Genomic DNA, 18825 nt, shown 5'->3' with positions numbered 1-18825 from the left:
CCTCCAACACCTTTACTCGACCCACTCCCTCTTCATCCTGCATACGCAGACGCACGCCTCCTCCCTCCGCGACCTCGACCGCGACTTCGACCTCCTCATCCCCGGCTTCAAGCCTCCAACAGCTCCAGTTCTCCGCGTCGGACGGTCCACGTATCTGTACATACCCCAGACATTCACACCTTCGCGACGCTACCGACCCATCAGCTATCTCGCTTTTGCGCTGACCCTCGACCCCGACCTCCATTTCTCCTCGTTTTGGCTATTCTCCCAACTCTTTTCCCCATTACTTAAACCCTTCTCCCCACCCCTTCCCCAGAGTCTAAGGAGTCTCTTTCTCCATCACCTGTGTGCCTTCTTCCGTGGAGTTTGACTGCTCTTACTGCAAGATACCCCTTTGCTCGTTTATTATCGCTTGGTTTAATCCTTCCCTCTTGTCTTATACGCCCGGAAGAGCACACAATGGCCACGCACGAGACTCACCACAATGCCGTCCCTCCAACGGACCTGGAGAAGGACGTGCATACATCTGGTGCTGACCATCATCACAACGGCCTCAATGGTGCCCAAGTAGGCCACAACACTCAACGAAACGCCGGGCCCTTTACCCGCGTTGCCGACTACCGGAACATGACTGAAGGAGATGCGCAGGCATTCGGTGGCTCTCTCCAGCCCGGACTGTGGAAGCCCTACGAGCACAGAAAGTTCGCCAACCCGGCGCCGCTGGGTCTTTCTGCTTTCGCCCTGACGACCTTCGTCCTTTCTTGCGTCAACCTCCACGCTCGCGGCGTCACTGCGCCCAACATCGCCGTCCCCCTCGCCTTCGGATACGGAGGTCTCGTCCAGCTCCTCGCCGGCATGTGGTACGTCCAGTTTTTCCATGTTCATCTTTTCTTTTTCCTCCTACCGGGGTCCCCAAATTTCCCCAACATCTCATCTCATCCGTCTCCACGATACCCCCCGCAAGCGGAAGCTCCGGTGTGATGATGTGGAGCATCTCGCGCTCCTTCGCACCGGAGTGGATCTGGACTTGGGCACATCTGTGGAAGGTCGGTAAGACGGAGGCTGCACCAGGCAGGGAGTCTGTGGAGAAGAAACGCAATACGAACCGCACTCGCTGTCATTTTTCATACGCGCCAATGCTGACCATTGGATTACAGGGAGATGGCCGTTGGTAACACCTTTGGTGCTACTGCTCTGTCCTCGTACGGAGGTTTCTGGATCTCCTACGCCATCCTGCTCACCCCCAACTGGAACATCATCGGAGCTGATGGCCCGTACGCCGCCAACTACTCTGACCACTACTCTGCTGTCGGCCTCTTCCTGACGGGCTGGTTCATCTTCACGACGCTGCTCTTGCTGTGCACCCTGCGCTCGACCGTCGTCTTCTTCCTGCTCTTCTTCACCCTCGACCTCGCCTTCCTCTTCCTCGCCTGCGAGAACTATGCCGCCAACAACGGCGCCTTGACTGCCTCGCGCAACCTCCAGATCTGCGGTGGCACCTTTGGAATGCTAGCAGCATTCCTGGCATGGTATTGCGCACTGGCTGGTATCCAAGATGACAGGTGAGCTCTTTTCCTTCTTCCTTCTGGCCGGGCGCTCGCGGGGGTTTAGTCTTAGACCCAGACTAAAGCCGGGACGGTCGCTGCCCCTCCCGCGAACCGTCAACGCGATGTCATTGAGGCGCGCCATGTGGATTCCATTTGCTAATCATTCTTTTGTTTGCAGCAACTCCTTCTTCCAGGTTCCCGTCTTCCACCTCCCGTGGTCCGACAAGGGCCGCGAGATCCGCAAGGCCAAGAGCCGCTCGTCCGCCTAAACGGTGACGAGGCCCACGAAGAATGTTTTTGTGATGTGTATTCTACGTTTTATGCGCGACGTTGCGGCGACGACTTTGTGCTGAGATGCATCCGGCGTCGAGATGGAAGATGTGGATTTATTTTTTGCAGCGGATTGAAGCAGAAAAAGGATACCCGCCCACCACTACCCCCGGGGACACAGGGTGCCTGTCGCTCCCTCGGGACAGGGAACACCGAACGGCGAAAATGCTTTCGCCGGCAGGGTTGCCGTGGCTCCGCCCGGGGGCGTGTTGAACATATTTCCCAGGACTTGTTTCTCATTTGAGCTATCGGGAAAAATGTGCTTTGGCAAAAGGGATATGAGCTTGAGAAAAGCTTGTCCTGCGAGAGCCCCTTTATTTAATGAATGCGATAATTTATTTATAAACCTTACTCTATCTATTGCCTTACTGTCATTCTTCGCCATCGATCCCATGTCCTTGCTCTCTTGACGCGATGCACGAGCGACCTGTCGTCCGCTGACGCGACTGCCACCTTTGCGAAAGGCTCAGTCGCCGCGCACAATACTTAATGGTCGTGAAGTGACGTTGAGGAATCGTCGTCAGCCAATGCGGCAGTTGGCGAGCATCCGGCCTTGGAAATGGCACTCAAGGCCTGGCTAGCTCACGAAGCGGCTGTCTTCTCTCTTTGAATTTATCCTTTTTTGACGCAATTACGGGAGATGCGCGCTGCTGGCTTGTTTTCTCTCGGCGGAGGGAGGGTTGGGGGCGTTTTGGGGCCTTGGCGTAGGTCATTTTTTTGGGGTGCGGAGAGGAGGGTTGTGAGGGGAAGTTTGGTGGTGGTGGTGGTGATGATAGCACCAACGCCCAATTTCATGTCAACCCGGCGAGTCTTTTAGTTCACATAGGGAATTCGTTTCTGTAATTTGCTTGGTATGCGTTCAATACTCCATGCTTTTCCCTTCGAGATTCGGTTGATACGCGTGGAGTGAAGAACAATGATGCTACATTTCCAGATACCTCCTACGACGTCAAAGACTATCTCGGGGACGAGGACGGCTCCGAACGATGCGTTCCAGACTGTCTCGGGAGCGAGGGCGGATCCGAACAATGCGTTCCCGCTCGTAGTCCTCGTGGTCATGCTTTCGGTTTCCACTACCTTCATGCATAGCAACCTTCCAACTTGGCCTTTCTGTGTCAAAGTGACACATGTGACGCGGTTTTGGATTGGCTGTGTTACAATCGTGAAGCTTGAGCTCAACAGGGCCCATCGTATCGAGAACAGGATCCGTCTCGTCATGCCTTGAGAGACAAATAAAGACAACGCCATGATAGGACCGCAATAGATCGAGGAATCCTTTGTCATGGAAAATTAAACTTTAATTAGTAAACCTCTCAAACTGGGCGTTAGAAGGTAGGGAAGCATACTGCGAATTTCGACACAACCCCTTCGATCTTCATAAGACCGTTTTGCCACCAATGGCGCGAAATTGACAAGATACAGATACGCTTCAATCTTTTGTACGTCTTCGAAAATCTTCTGCAGTTGTTGTATATAATCTTCTTGGTGATGTATCACGTCCAACAGATCAAGCCAAACCAGTGGCCGCCTTGCATTCTCAGCCACTCCTGTGTAATATTTGACTATATTAAATTCGCGGTTCTCAAGCACAGGCCTTCTATACTGAAAGACGTACCTGCGACGACGGGCGAGATGAAATACATTCTGGTCCGCAGAATGACAATTTGTCCATTTGATCGGAAAAAAGATTGTGACGGTTGCACGTCGCCCCGGCAAGATGGGAGCAGGGAAAGGCTAGCTGCCGCACTCAAACCATCCTGGGTGAGTTCGCATTCTTCCCACTTAACTGGCCTCAGATGATCAATGAATATCGATGCCCATGCGAAGTCAGGCAACGTCCTAACAAATATTGACCCTGAGCAGATCATGAACATCTTATCATGATTGATGTTTGACTTATCGACAGGTCCAAGTCGCTGCAACGACGAAGATAATGTTTGAATTGGGGATTCCAACACGAGGTTATCCAGGACAACTCTTTCACAAATCTGTATCGACGGAGTGGCCAATATCAGTAAAACACTAGCTTGGTCGTCGGTTACAAGAAGCGTAGAACTTACGACATCATTCCACCACATCCAATGGCTCAGCTTTCTGAACAGCAACATCTCGCTGTTCTCCACATGCGAAGCGGAATGGTGCGGTGTACAGGAGGCTGGACCATGATATTGCCAATAACGAACTTCAACTTGGGACATCTCAAGATACTGTCTCCCCCGTGCGATCATCCTATCGGACACGGCCATTTGTTCCTCGGTGGGTAGACTTCCTAAAGGAACAACTCCCATGGTGTCCAGAGAGATGACCCTTATGCCGTCGTATGCATAAATCAAGACTTCACAAGATGCCAGATACCAACCATTGTCGCTTGTCACATCGACACACCATTTAACGCCATTGACGAGAAGTCCGCGCCGTTGGTGTTCGGTGACCAGCTCACATTTGGCCACCATCCAGCATTGCTCATACAGCGTATCCTTAATAGGGGTTGTATCGGCTGTGTAAACGATGTCCCCTGGCAGGAATATCTTTGGAAGGTCTGCAAACCCAACGCCACCATCAAGTAGCTCTTCTTGAGCGGCTATAGCCTCCGCACGAGACACCCTGGTGTCGGCAATCGCCGGGCAATCCATGCTCCCAGAAAGTTCCCTTTCAAGGTAAGATTTGGTGATGTCGGGGATTTCATCGCTTCGGATCATCTCTTCCAATTTGGATCGTACTAAAAGGGTAGCGATTCTTTGATTCAATCCAGGGACCTCCTTGGCACCCTTCCCATGATCCACAAGCGTTAAGTTGATATTGAATTCGGTGAATAGCTCATCGAGAACTTCGCGTGGTCTCCGTTCGGGCTGTTGCGGCTTGTTGATCTTTAGATCTTCTTCTGTATCCTCCTCCTCCTGTGGTGGAGAGATCTCTTGTTCATGCGGGAGAACATCTGTGTCACGATTAGCAGGGATGTCGTTCTTGGGAGGCTCTAATAGGGCATAGAATCCCTCATAAAGCTGTTTGGAAGCCATCGCCCATTGTTTATTTTGTTGCGTAGGTAGTGGTAGAAAGCGAGCAATATCCCCAGTATCATGTAGCTCCATAGAATACCACCTCGAAAGCCTGAGAAAACCAAGGGGATATCGTGCTGACATGCCCCACAAGTTGGCTGCAAAAAGGCTGGTGCCTGCGATTGGTCCAAGCCTTTGGGCAGCAATGCATTTGAGCCATTTTTGATGCGAGGAGGGGTAAACATGACCAGGTGTATCAAGGCACAACATCATTTACATCCGTAAATAGAGGTGAAGTGTTGGCATATTTCTTGAGAGTCACTAGCAAAAAAAGAAATTCTCCAGATTTACCTGCACCACCCATATTCGAACGAAGTACTTTGCTACGCCTTACCAGAACCCATGTCGACAATGTCCAACGTCACTACACAGGGAGAATCTTTGAATTATGTGGGTGAAGCTAGTTCTGAACGAATCAAGCGATACTGCTTAGGCAAGCCTCTTGCGCCTAGGAGTATGGGAGGGTCCTCCGTCGTACTTGAAGATGGCCCTAGTACTGATGAAGGCGTACCACCTTTTGGCCGAATCAAGTATGGTGTGAATGAGACGCAGCATGAGGAGCTCTGGGAATTCGAAATCAAACGACTCACACGCGCCGCCGAGACATCAGATATCACTCATCTGCAGCCGAACATAGAACGGGATAACGGTTTGAGATCCTGGCACACAAGCGACGAAAACTTTGCACAATTGGGCAGAGTGGCGGATAAGATTCTCTACAGCTTGTGGTTGTTTAGCTACGAGGACGAAGCTGTCCTGAGAGATCATGGCTATCCGTCCCCAACCCCAGACCGCGGCCCCAAACATGTTCTGGAACTTTCAACAAATAAAAGGGGATATCCCTGATATACCCTTGCACAGCAGATCAAGATCCCAATGGCATGAGAAAGCCAATCGGCCTCAAACAGACGAAGAGTTTGCGGAGAGGCTGGCCGGAAATCAGTTGAATGTCTTCGAAAGGGACCAATACTGCTACATCGTGGATAAGGTCACGTCTATTTTGGCTCATATTGCCTGGAAAAGCAGTGAAAGCCCCTATTGGAAAATGGTTGTTCTTGCATGTTTGACTAAGATTTCCACAAAGATCAAAGTCTTAGCTACGCAACTTCCCCTGGCCATTTCTAAATCTATGGAGGCAATCGGGGACCTCCGATCTCGAACTCCGAAATCCCGTCATGGATACCGCAATTACGATCATGGCTACTACGATTCCTATCATGGCTACCGTGATTCCGATTACGATTCCGTTCCCGTTGAGCGCTCCTGGCCTGCTCAGCCGATTGTTGCCCACTTTTGTAAGGAGTACACTGCAGTATCTACTTGGCTGCTAGAATGTATTGAGCATGTATTGCGAAATCTAGGGGCTGAAAGACCACTATACGAGGACAAGAATAGTCTAGATCTCTGTGCCTTGGTGTACGAGGCAGGAACCTGGGGAACACACACACAAACCTTTCAGGACAGATGGGCCAGTGTCAGCGGCTCAACAGATCGTATTGGTATTTACTGGGCTTTGACCTCGTTAGAAGTTGGCTTCGAGCTGATGCAGACACTTCCCCCGCCTTCTCAGCTTCCGTCGACAATGCAGAGTGGCCAGAAGACAACCATTGAGCCGCTCTCCGAGACTGCATCTGGGATTGAAGCAGTCTCAAATACGAGTATTCGAGTCAATATCGACATGAAGAACAAGCATCTCGTCAAAGACCTACGAAATGTGATCGACTTCGTTGTCATAGTGACTCCGTTGTCTCTGGCCTCTCCTCTTTTGGGGAAAGGTTTCGCCACCAATTTAGGAGCTATTAGTTCCCGAGTTGATATTCACTGGGGAATGCCTCAGAAAATCTTATTGCAAAATGCCTTTTTCAGCATGCACCGAGTTCAAACGGAATGCCGTGCAATTACAGCAAACGTTTCCGCAAGACAAGGACATGCCGAGACAACTTCACTGGCCCGGTCTTGGCTAGCGAGCCATCGGTATCGTCCGCTTTGGAGGAGCTCCCCATCGTCAAACTCTTTACTGGAACAGTTGAATTCTGACCCTTTCGAACATCCGAACATCAGGGCACAAAACAACCGACAACGGGTGAAGAAGATTACCGATCAATGGATGATACAAGAGACTTCAATAGTGATCAAGTGTCCCAAATATGTCAATACTGTATTTGGTCTGACTGTTGTGTTGGTTGTTGGCGGATTCCTGTGTGGGTTGCTCGTTGGAAGTAGGGTTGATGGGGTTGACCCCTTTAACTTCACTGTGTTCTCTTGGCTTCTTGGCGGATTTATTTTATTAGTTGCGAAGATTATGAGGGTATCGGACTGGACATGGCGAGACTTTCTGCAGAGACAGGTCACCTGTCGCAGCGTTTGCGAAGTGGCTAACGTGTCGGAGCTGAGCCAACAGGAAGTTCTTGCTTACTTGCTTTCTTCTGAAAGCCACCAGATTCTGCGAACATCTGGGCCTTTCCAAAAAGTGTTCGCAAAGAGTGCCGTTGAGAATGGTTTCTCAATTGATGTCAATCCCGACATTCAGACACTGTTGGCCTCGGGTATTATCACGGTTAAGATTCTCACGATAGACGGGGAGGCACTTGTATGGCTTCGCCTAATTCCCGGTTCTGGACGTGTGCAGCACATTCCTGTCTATGGGAAGGCTGATGAGGTTGAGATATTTGCCTGTGTTGACCTGCCGCTACCAGATGATGGATCCGAGGGCTTGGCTTTTAGTCACCAGAAACTAAGTTGGTCGAAGGTTCTGGGTGTATATAATGCAGTTGAGAAGCGGATAAGGTGAGGGGAAGTGGTTCATGACTGAGTGTAGCTGGCAGCCTGTGCCACGGCATTTGGATAGATGTCAAAGATGCGCCCTTCATGTTTGTCGTGTTCACTACTTGTTAGAAGGAACCAGGTACACAAAGTCATTCGAGAAAATCAGCCTGTGCATGGGTGCATTGTTCTCCGCGTTTGCTGACTGAAGTTCGGGGGCACTATTTGGGGGATGCGGAGGTGCTCAGGGGAACCTTGAGTGGTGGCGAGGATGGTGGGATCATGGAATTTATTAAGAAATCTTTTCAGGGAGAGTTCAATCTGTTTAATAATTCTCCTTTCAGGTTTCCTCAAATGGCTACTTCTAATACCGATTAGGGTAGTAAGCCCTCTGATAAACCATTAAAAGGTATTTAGGCTCGCTCAATCGGGTTTCACCGCCAATTGTAGAGAGCCAAACTCAACTAAACGAGTTCAGACGCAATACGTATACTCGCCTGCAATAAGTATATGCATTGGGAATGAGTGTAGACTCTAGAAATGAAGAAATACTGATGAGTCTATCCGAAGATGTATCCGCGAAGATGGCTGTATATCTGGTTCATCGGCGGAAACGTGCCGCCAATCATGTTTGGCGTCGGGTATTGAGGCCAATGCGTCCTCACATCGGACTCGGGAATCCGGGAAGTTGATCCGTATGCCTTTCTCTTGTGGATTATCGCCCCAGAAGGGCTGGCGGTTTCGGCAGTTGAGGCCATTAAGTATTCTCCAGTCGCGCCTGTTCTCGGTCATCACCTTTCTTATAGTACTGTCTGAGGCGCCCTTCTCACTCAAGTACTCCCATTCGAGCTTCTGGGCCAATTCAAGACTGGGCGAAATCAAATGTGGTAACAAGGGCTTCGCGGTGTCGGTAGGGGAAACAGCCCATTTTGATTGTCGTTCTATTGTGATTGAGATGGGAAATATGTACGTTTCTATTGGTGTGGTTGTGATCAAGAGAGTTGCGTTGTCGTCTGTATCATTAATGAAAACTAAATTGTGGGTTGAAATCGCATCGGCGCATTGCGAGTTGTCAGAAAGACACCGTATTCTTTACACTACGCATCTTGTAGGAAATAATAAAGACGATGTCTTCCTCTAGACGGGTGCTGTGGAGATACTGATGAAGTCAACGCTTTTTGCAAATATGGTTAGCAGACTTGTGATAGAGATCTCAAAAGGTTCCAACATCGTATGTATTAGAGTATTCGTTAGGTGGTGTTTTGGAGCATGAGGCCATTTATGTTGCCCGTTTACAAATCGACTGAGTTTGTTGCCTTATACTCTCATCCGGAGGGAGGCATCCAACAAAGCCTATGAGTTACTACCCTGATAGATATCTTACACCGTTGGTACCTGTGTACGGGCTGTGTACGGGTAGCGCAATTGCTAGTAAAACAACCGAAGAGAATATCACATCCTGGCCTGAATAGCTACCATGAAGCTAGTAACAATAACAGTTGAGATGTTACTTATTGATAGATTGTCTCGTCAGGAACACACCAGTCTGTGGCGTTTTCTGCACACAGCTTCTATCTGGCAAGAAGGACGTGGAGGGAGTTGTGACAGCATCCACAGATTCTATTACCAGTGTGACGTGTTTGAGCCATGGCAAATCATTAACGAGCATTGCCTGTTGCGAGGCTGAAAATGTCTCAACTGTCTCGAATGATCAGCTGTCAAGGCTCGAATTGAGTCCGACACAACAGTGTTGAGCTAGCCTCAACACACAAGAATCCAAATCATTCAGACCACCTGACCCAAACGACGAGCGAGCTACTGACAACAGTCAAAGTTGACATTAAGTCAGTTAGCTGATTGATGCATCGGGCTTCGGCCAAAAGATTTATCTTACCCCAGTTACAGTAGCAAACAGAAGCGGCCAGTTTGTTCATGGTTGGACTCAGCGTAGTCTTGAATATCCTGCGGGCATCTGATTCATCAGTCTTGAAATTCTTCAGCGAGGATTGCATCAGATGCCAGCTTCGGAGTCTTACAGATGGAACCAGGCTTCACCATGCTCGGGATCATCTCCCCAGAATGGGCGCGAATAACCATTGTTGAGAATTTCCCCACTCCCACCTGTTCTCTTCCATGACCCTCTCCAACGTTGATTCAGGCGCATTGTGTCCAATAAGGTATAGCCAATCAAGTTTCTGAGCTACTCGAAGAGCTGAAGCGTCCCAGGATTGAACGTGGACTTCCCGCAGTGGGCAGTCGGTTGACATATTAGAGGCAGAATCATTGTCAGACACTGCCGAGAGAGGGTAAATGAGGACTGGTGCCGAAGAAAATGCTTGTTTAGAGGAGAAGCAGCCCATTCTCATTATTGCGTGGAAGCGCCCAGAGGGGAAACTGAGAGCATCTCGATTTGGCTTGAGAAAGAGAGATTGACTCCCCCATTATAAGCCCTTTTGTCTCTGTGCATTTGTCTCCAAAAGAGTCTGGGAGAATTCTGTTCACATTAATCTTCTTCCTTTGAAAACTTGAATGAACATTCTATGATCAAGAATCGTCGGTCATTGAGACTAAGGTACCAACTTTTGGAGCCAGCTCTTTGATGATTATATCTATGAGCCTCCAGTAAACAAGATCCAAAGACAAAATCAAAGGGATTGGTCGCTAGCACTGCAAAAGTCTCTAGGAGCCTCTCTCAGCTGTCGGGCATATTTAACCATGCAGTGGTGGCTGCGCGCTTTCGACTTTGTTAAGACACATGTCATTAACGTGGTGTTCGCCATTGCTGAAACCAAATCACAGCATGATCGTATCAGCAATTTTAAGTTCATGTCTATGTTACCCAGCCGTTTGAAGGTCGTAGTTGTTAAACATATTGAACAAGGCTTGGTATCTGGGCGAATATCGCTGCCTCCATATTCAGGCAAGTAGTTGGACACGACACCAGGGCTTGCGGGATTGCAACGAAACTCCTCATGATAGGTAGCTGCATTAATGCGAGACCAGGGCATGAACCTAGGCGGCACATTGCTTGCATTCGGTTACAATCGCAATTAAAAAGTGAAGAAATGATGCAATCCAATACATACAGCTGTCTGTGTAAATTGACATTTTATGTCTTCGAATGTTGATATTCTTACTGTAACTGTCACTTTTCTGTGTAGTATGTGCACAGGTAAAAGCCGATTACAACCTATCATAGTCAGGATAAGTACCGCCAGCTTCATCTCTGATGATGTTAGGGCCCAGAATGCTGTCAAAGATCCCATCTTTATCGTTCCTGATGCTCATGTAGTATTCATGTACAACCGGGTGTTTCTCCGCCCAGCTCTTGGTGAAGACCTACGATACCGTCAGTGTTAGCCCAATACCGGGGAAATGCCAACGTACATATTGGTAGCCTCGGGCAAGGCCGGAAATCACGAAAAGGTCGGCCAAGGTTAACGTATTTCCAACAAGATACTTCTTGCCCTTGATCTCCTTCTCAATAGCACGGATAGTCAACTCGCAACCTTCCTCCCGTTCCTTGAGAATCTCTGGGCTTGTTGGTGCTCGGCCAATGATGGGCTGGATCCATGCCATGATTGGCGGAAGAAGCTCATAATTGGTGAAAGAAGCCCATCGGATGACTGTTGTCTCTTCCCTCAGGTTAGACCCACACAGCTTTGTGTTGGGATCTTGCTTCGCGACTGATGAATCGTCAGTGTTATGTTGGTTTTACAGAATGCGAAAGCACTCACGAAACCAAGCAACAGCGTTGCTCTCATAGACTTCGAAGCCATCGGATGTTTCGAGCGCCGGAACCTTGCCAGTGTGAAACTTGGACAGGTATACGTCGCCGACACCCCCCTTCTCCGGATACACCTTGATAGGAAATGCATTACAGATTTCAACGTCCAGTTTGTTGTACTTGGCAATGAAGAGCACCATGGTCGAGCGTGGCGCCTTCGGGTACGTGTACAGCTTGCCGAAAGACATTTTGGGAGTGAGATTGAATGGCGATTTGGGGATGGTGCGATCGAGGAGACAAGAGATAATGAGTTAAGGATTTCACTAGTGATTTAACGGTCATTAATGAGGATCTCATTTGTTTTCAAGCTTGTCCCTTTTTGACACTCCGCTGCGAGTCTTCGTCAAGGATGACGTTTCATGGAGACTGCTTATCCCCGATTGCACTGAGAGGAGCACCGCGATTAGACAATTGCATGAGGGAGGAGCTCCACCTTGGCGGAGAATACTCCGTCTACTCTCGCTGTAACCGCGAACCAAGGCATGCGAGAATTGATGAATCAGATGCTACCCATCCAATTCTCGGAGAAAGACACCCGGCATGTTTTGGGATTGCCTGTGATACTCGCACTTTGCCTCACATGGGGATGACTTTATGTTGTGAGGAGCTCCGCCTTGAATCGCTGCGCGATGTGGAGTCTCAGTAGTGACCTACGAACCGATCAGCTGCGATAAGGCAGCCAGAACCTCGGATAAAATGATGCAGGACTCTGTGGCGCTTTTAGACACCAGAATTTGAAGGAAATCCCGTTTTGTTTCTATGTTGGAAGTCCGCTCGCGAGCTTGACTTGGTACTCATAAAGCTCGACAAAAAATATTTACCCAACACGAAGTTGAAAGAATGGATTGCAAGTTAGTGCTCAAATGAGAATCCGAGAGCCTCAGAACGCAATTATTGACACAATTGAAGCTACATTCTAGTGACTGGTGCAACTGGACTGGTCGGGTCTCATGTTGTGGACAACCTATTGAGGAAGGGTTACAAAGTCAGAGCGGTAGCAAGATCAAAGCAAAAGGCAGACGCTTTTCTATCAGCAAGAGCCCAGTACGCCTCGAAGCTGGACTTCTACTTTATTGAGGACCTTACCGACCCAGGCGCTTTCGATGAAGCCGTCAAAGACATCGATGGCGTCATCCATGTTGCCAGTGTAAGTAGAGGCAACGAATCTGAATTCCCATTGGCCACGGTCAGTAAGCTGAGACTCTTACGTGCACGTAGCCTCTCAAGTACGACATAAAAGATAACGAGAATGATGTTGTCATTCCCGCACTGAAAGGCGTAAGGTCAATTTTGGATGCATCGGCCAAGTCATCAGTCAAGCGCATTGTCTTGACCTCGTCGTTTGGCGCAGTCCTCGATATGGGACGGGAGGAATCGACTCCTTGGACATACACCGCCAACGACTGGAACCCAATCAGCTATGAAGAGGCAGTGGCACCCGATGCAACACCGCAGGACGCGTATCGTGGCTCCAAAACATTGGCAGAGCAGGAAGCTTGGAGGTTTGTAACAGAGCATAAGCCTCAATTCGACTTAGTCACGTTATGTCCTTCCATGATATTTGGACCGTTGGCTACAACTCCTCGATCAAAGGACGACTTGAACGAGTCTAATATGATGCTGTGGCGGGTGGCAACGGGAGGATCATCTGGATCCTTGCCTCCCTGTCGGTTCAACTTCTGGATTGATGTCAGGGACTTGGCTGAGATTCATGTCATGGCCTTGACAACTCCGCAAGCTGGCGGCAAGAGGTATATCCCCGTGGCTCCGGAGCCATTCACATACCAGAAGGCTTCAGAAACCATTCGGAGCACTTATCCAGATTTGACGCAGAAGATTGCGACCGGCATACAAGAAGTCAAAACTCATGTCCAGGTAGACCCTGAACCGATGATGACGGATTTCCAAGGGTTGAAGTACACGTCATTCGAGAAAACAGTCACAGACTTTATGAGCCAGGTCAAGCATCTTCTGTAAAACTTAGGGATAATGATGGTTTTGTATTAATACAAGTTGCACGTCTACATCCGAACCAGGTCCAGGAAAGAGCCACCCTCTCAGTCATTGAAAACTGCGACGATCCATTTCCCCAAGGGCCAAAACCTTTGACTTGTAAAGTTCGCTTCAACCCATGCCAAGTATCGCGCCTCAGGCGTCTCGGAAATGTTGACTGGATTATCATCAGAGTTTATGGCTGCCAGAATGCCGCCTAACAGAACCTGTGCAGTCACGGCATAGATGCTAGGAACTCGGGCGCCTGGGATATTGACGTTGCTTTGAGCAACCGTCAGTGACATAAGTCGGACTAGGCGCCAACCCATCAAACAGGCTTTGAAGCCCACCATAGTCATGAACGGATCTTCAATCATTGAGCATGTCGCATACTCATTGGGTATGGCCGTTGAGCCAGGAAAAGAACTCCTCGATGAACGAGACATGAGCATCAGGATGTTCTCCATGTTGCTTGCGATTCTCGTTACTATCCGGCACAAAAGGTGTCAGCAAAGCTCGCGTGAAGATGATGACCTCTGCATGCTTACCATCTCTATCGTCATAAACATCACGATGCTGTTTTGACCGAGGCTTGTTCAGTTCCCAGCATGTCGAGATTGCGTTTGGTAGGCTGTACTCGACGATGCCACTGGTTAGAAGAGCTTCTTGATGAGTGAGGCTCAATGCCGCGTAATGCCACATGGTCCAGACGCGATCCCAGCTGGCAGAATTCGTGGAAGAACTTCCAAGGTCGTGGCTCGGCTTGCGCATTAGATCCGCCAGGGAATCCAGGGCTTGCATTATCGGCGCTCGGTTGACTTCTGAGATAATCGATAAGTTGTTCTTGCTTTCTCCTGGCCGGATGTTGTGGTATAAGAAAGACCCCGCCAGTGTCAGATCACGTGTCATCATTAATATCTGGATTATGAGCACCAAGCATGTGAACGACGACTGCCAGAGTAAACCTGGTGGACGACCCCGCGCGGACGAATCGGGGTTCATCAAACGCGCCAGACACCCGTAAAGATCTCCATGAGCAGGCCGGGGTTCAGCATTAGCATCGTCATCCTCTTCTTCGTTGAAGGACCCATCCTGGGCAAATACTAGAGCCTGCCAGTCCTCGGCTGTCGTTCCTTCCCATATATCATCTCGGCATGGCAGCTCGTACTTGATCTCGAGAGCTGCCAGGAGCGGTCGCATGTTGCAGCATATCGCCAACTGAGCGTCCAAGTAGTATAAACAGTATGCGATTCTTCGCTTGGTTAGCTTGCTATGTGTAACACTAGAGTCTGAGATCAGCACCCACCGTTTTCTTGACTCATTCTGGATCGCGGCGTGCCAAGCCGACTCCGTGGAGTACGCTGCCGTATTATCGATGCTTGTGGGACTGTTGAAACTCTCGTCCAGCCCAAGAGTAAACCTGTCTTGTAGCAGTTGGTACTGACGTGATGCATCGACAACCTTTCGGTGGATCTTAAGGGCAACCGAGAAACGGCCATCATCACAGCAATGAATAGCGTAGTATTCGAAGAGCAAGTAGGCTTGCATAACCCAGACCTCTTGGAATCTGGAGCATCGCCGCTCCCTGACCTTATTGACACTAGGTCAGCCGAGAGAAGTAGAGACCTGGTTTGATGAAGCTTACATATGCATCCAATGCTTTCAGTCCCGAGTCAAACAATGCAGCACTGCACTCGTGCTTTTGGTCTGGGGATTGATAGACTGCGCCAATACAGGCAATTGCTTGTAGTAGCGGTTCTCTAGCAGAGCTAAGATCAAAGGTTGGTACGTGTATCAGCGGAAATATTGGTTGAAAGTTCTCGAAATAGGCTGAAATGAACTGTGGAAGCTTGAACATCCATGAGATGCCTTGATCACATAGTAGTTGGGATATCGAAGAGGACTTCACAAGTGGTTAGTAAATCGCGTGCAAAACCATGGAGGCCAAGTCTTCTCACACGGGTGCTGCTACTCTCGCGGCGAGTCGGCCCATGACCGTTCGCAGAATTTGGAAGTATCTCGACTGGCGGCGCGGAAGGTGGAGGCTGCTCAGCGCCGCTATCTGATCCCGGGTGATACTTTCGTACATGGCGTTTTCTCAGATCACTGAAAGAGGTCAACAACCGGAGGGCTGAGTACGCACGTGGCTGGGCGGGATGGGGGCATGACGGCTATGCGGGATTCACATACCTTCTAGAGAAGCTCACTTCACAGTGGGGGCATGGGAATGGCCTCAAATTCGACTTTTGATGAACTTCGGACACTCAGCCAAAAAAAGAGCGAGAATAACGCGAAACGTGCATCACTTACCAGAGCTGGTATGGCGACTCAGGTTCTCCTACGGGGAATCAGCATCATCTCTATTATCTATCACAATGGCAAGGCGGATTGGAATTACTTGTCGGGTGAAGCGACTAGGGCACGCTGGGCACTGGAACGGTCTTTCGCCCTTGTTCATCTTGGTCATCTTTTCGGCAGGCATCACGTCTCTCTCGATCAAAAGACTTGTCAAGTCTATTCACGCAATTGAACACCTGAGATGGTAGATGTGGTGTTGTCGTCCTTCGGTCGCATATCACGACACGGTGTTCGGGGACGAAGGCGATAACGACAGCCCCGTGACCCAACGGGATGGAATGATACCGCTAGTGCCTGACAAAGATAAGAGATTCCACGCAACGACAGTAGAGCGTCATCTCGTAGGTTGCCTCAACGCGAGCCGGGGTTGGGTTGGAAACGCGGAGAGGATTGCTTCCCCGCACCCGGAAGGGGGGCCGGGAGAATGTCACCGCGATGCTGCCCCTGGCATCCTTGCCAAGTTCGAATCAAACCACTCAGAGCGCCTGGATTAGAGCGCGACGGAATTGAACGTCGCAGCGATTGCAGCGGGCCTCTTTCCAGGTCCACATCTTCCTTATCGTTGGCCCCATAAAAGGTAGTGAGCCAGGAGGAGCTCCTCCCAAGCGTAACTTTGGCAAGGTTTATTATCCAATCCGGTCTGGCAAAGCAAGTGGGAGAGGATTATGGGCTCCTCCCAAAAGTGCTTTGGGGAGGAGTTGCGGGAGGAGTGGCGAGTATGGTGGTTGACAGGAGGAGCGCCTTGCTTTCGTAGTCACCAGACATGATTGTATTAGAATGGCAGCGATTTGCAGATGGTCAGATGCAACTTCCCCAGACGCGGAGGAGCACCAGATGAGCAACAAGATGGACGCATCATGCAAGTGCAAGTGACGGCCTGTGAACTTTGGACCGAATGTAGTCCTTGGGTTGCGATGAAGGACGGGTATATCAGAAGCTGGCAGTCATCGAGAAGATAAGGGGCTTGATGCCGTGATGACAGTGAACCGATTCGCATCACTTCCAGCGATACTCCAAAGAATTGACTAAAGACCTGTGCAACGATGTCTCTCCCTCCCTACACCCCAGCGCCTCCCTCGAAGGAAGACCGTAAGTGCTGTGCCTCGTTCAACCCGTATGTTCTGTCAAGCAGCATTGCTAATCTTTCAAATGGTAGTTGACTATGTCAAGCTTGTAAATCTCGATCTTGCAAGATTCGACGACCCAGTTGGCCGACAAGAACTTGCGAAAGAGCTCTATGAGGCTGCAACAGGATATGGCTTCCTGACTCTTACGAACCATGGCATATCCGATGAAGTCTATGCTCGACAGATGCAGATTGCGAACGCAATGATGACTCTGCCGCCTGACGAGAAGGCACCGTATGAAGGTGAATGGTTCCTACAGTCGTGGCAAAATTTTGTCCATCGCTGACAGGTCCTCCCATCAGTCACCCCCGAAGAAGACGCTCGTGGCCTGTACGTTGGTTACAAGCCAGCTGGTCCACTCGGACACAAAGGCGGCTTCCCCAAGCAGCTGGATCACTACAACATCCTCGTCCATGATCCGAAGAACCGCCCCCACCCAGAGACTATGAGACCCTACCTCAAAGAGACCCAGGAGGTGATGCAGTTTATCCGCACGAATATCCTCAAGAAGCTGTTGACATTGGTGAGCATGATCTTGGAGGTTCCCGATGAAGCAGTGCAGGCGACCCATGCATCCGGTGGCTCCAAGACAGAATACATCAGATACATGATGTGCGAGCCTCGTCCCCAGGAAGAGAGTGAGAAGTACCGTGACATCTTCCTCTCCGGACACACCGACTGGGGCTCTTGGACGTTCTTGTTCTCGCAGCCCATCGCCGCACTCCAAGTTCTGGACCACAACGACGGCAAGTATCGCTGGGTCGAGCACCAGCCCAAGGGTCTTGTTATCAATTTCGGAGAGGCTATGGAGCGCTTGACCGGGGGCTTATTCAAGGCGACCATTCATCGTGTGGTACAGCCACCCGTGGACCAGCGACACCTGCGTCGTATTGGAGTCATCTACTTTGCCCGCCCTGCTGATGATCGCGAGTTGAAGCCTTTGGAGAACTCCCCATTGCTACAACGCCTTGGGCGCGACAAGCCCATGGATGATCGAGTGTTTTGCATGGCTGGTAAGAAAACATTGAAGCTCGGCAGCTCAATGGACCTTGGCTGACAGTCAACAGACTACCTTGATGCAAGGAAGCACGGTTGGAAACGGTATGAGTACGATATCGACCGGCCTATGGACACTGGAAAGCACGCGGACTTCTTCGCTGGGGAGTATCCAGACCCGGAAGGCCATAAGAGCTTGGGAAAGTTTGACAACGTTGCTAGAGAGGTGTATGTGCCCGTGCTAAAGGCGCAGTGAATAATCGTAACCAGCGGACTTGTCCGTCTTGGCATTGAGGTGGCCTTATGAGACATAGGAACTCGGTGATCTTCATAAACCCTTCGTCGAGAAGCAATAAACACCCTTTGATGTAACCTTGAATACATATAGTTATGGTTTGATTCCATTTGAAACGCATATGCAGCCTCAAGTCGGGCTCGAAGATGAACCTCATCACCTTATCGCCACTTAGGCTGAGCACGATTTTACCGAGGCAAACATAACGCGTGACATCAACAGCAGCTTGTTTGTCGACTGCAGCTGGAATCTTGGCATCTTGGTACTGGAGATAACGGGCACCCGATTTTGGACAACCAAGAACTATATTTGACACAACCACGGACAGAACACCGCTGTGACGTCTACCTTGCTTCGTTCTTTCAATACTGATCTCGTTTACTCCATGAACTCCCGGGGATCCGTCCTTTCATTCGACATGTTTATCGATGCAACTGTCACTACGAGTGGCCTGGTGGGAGGAGCTCCTCTCGGTGAAGCCCCACTTGATATACTTCTTCCTCACTTCATTGACATGATTGGGTGATCATCAACTCCCAAGCTTATCATTGATGCACGCTAGTCAACACCAAGC

At 49.8% G+C, this 18825-nt stretch overlaps 6 protein-coding genes across 6 annotated transcripts; 3 read left to right on the top strand and 3 right to left on the bottom strand.

Annotated features, from left to right (window-relative positions):
- Nucleotides 1-459: 459 nt before the first annotated feature.
- On the top strand, nucleotides 460-1816 carry acpA (Acetate permease A; the record flags this gene model as incomplete). The annotated part of the gene is made up of 4 exons (XM_032030874.1): nucleotides 460-567; nucleotides 649-860; nucleotides 1158-1562; nucleotides 1726-1816. The coding sequence occupies 4 exons, from the start codon at nucleotides 460-462 to the stop codon at nucleotides 1814-1816; spliced, it is 816 nt and encodes a 271-aa protein (XP_031889887.1).
- An 874-nt stretch (nucleotides 1817-2690) lies between these two features.
- Nucleotides 2691-4894, bottom strand: CGGC5_v012062 (uncharacterized protein; the record flags this gene model as incomplete). Its single annotated transcript, XM_066152637.1, has 5 exons — nucleotides 2691-2983; nucleotides 3036-3152; nucleotides 3224-3439; nucleotides 3493-3865; nucleotides 3938-4894. The coding sequence occupies 5 exons, from the start codon at nucleotides 4892-4894 to the stop codon at nucleotides 2691-2693; spliced, it is 1956 nt and encodes a 651-aa protein (XP_066007867.1).
- A 5985-nt stretch (nucleotides 4895-10879) lies between these two features.
- Nucleotides 10880-11671, bottom strand: stcT-0 (putative sterigmatocystin biosynthesis protein stcT; the record flags this gene model as incomplete). Its single annotated transcript, XM_032030871.1, has 3 exons — nucleotides 10880-11035; nucleotides 11084-11382; nucleotides 11434-11671. 3 exons carry the CDS (start codon nucleotides 11669-11671, stop codon nucleotides 10880-10882), a joined length of 693 nt encoding a protein of 230 aa, XP_031889675.1.
- Nucleotides 11672-12323: 652 nt separating this feature from the next.
- CGGC5_v012060 (putative uncharacterized oxidoreductase) lies at nucleotides 12324-13460 on the top strand (the record flags this gene model as incomplete). Its single annotated transcript, XM_032030870.1, has 3 exons — nucleotides 12324-12334; nucleotides 12393-12630; nucleotides 12702-13460. 3 exons carry the CDS (start codon nucleotides 12324-12326, stop codon nucleotides 13458-13460), a joined length of 1008 nt encoding a protein of 335 aa, XP_031889668.1.
- A 408-nt stretch (nucleotides 13461-13868) lies between these two features.
- hxnR-1 (Nicotinate catabolism cluster-specific transcription factor) lies at nucleotides 13869-15942 on the bottom strand (the record flags this gene model as incomplete). Its single annotated transcript, XM_066152636.1, has 5 exons — nucleotides 13869-14727; nucleotides 14782-15065; nucleotides 15683-15729; nucleotides 15786-15813; nucleotides 15874-15942. The coding sequence occupies 5 exons, from the start codon at nucleotides 15940-15942 to the stop codon at nucleotides 13869-13871; spliced, it is 1287 nt and encodes a 428-aa protein (XP_066008005.1).
- Nucleotides 15943-16876: 934 nt separating this feature from the next.
- On the top strand, nucleotides 16877-18212 carry CGGC5_v012058 (UPF0676 protein; the record flags this gene model as incomplete). The annotated part of the gene is made up of 4 exons (XM_032030868.1): nucleotides 16877-16922; nucleotides 16990-17202; nucleotides 17263-17973; nucleotides 18028-18212. The coding sequence occupies 4 exons, from the start codon at nucleotides 16877-16879 to the stop codon at nucleotides 18210-18212; spliced, it is 1155 nt and encodes a 384-aa protein (XP_031889670.1).
- Nucleotides 18213-18825: the final 613 nt, after the last annotated feature.

Source organism: Colletotrichum fructicola, assembly GCF_000319635.2.
Source record: "Colletotrichum fructicola Nara gc5 chromosome Unknown KSG_Nara_v1_contig07, whole genome shotgun sequence".
Taxonomy (NCBI): Eukaryota; Fungi; Ascomycota; class Sordariomycetes; order Glomerellales; family Glomerellaceae; genus Colletotrichum; species Colletotrichum fructicola.
Note: the sequence above shows the minus strand (reverse complement) of the source record. Positions and strands in the feature narration are given on the sequence as shown.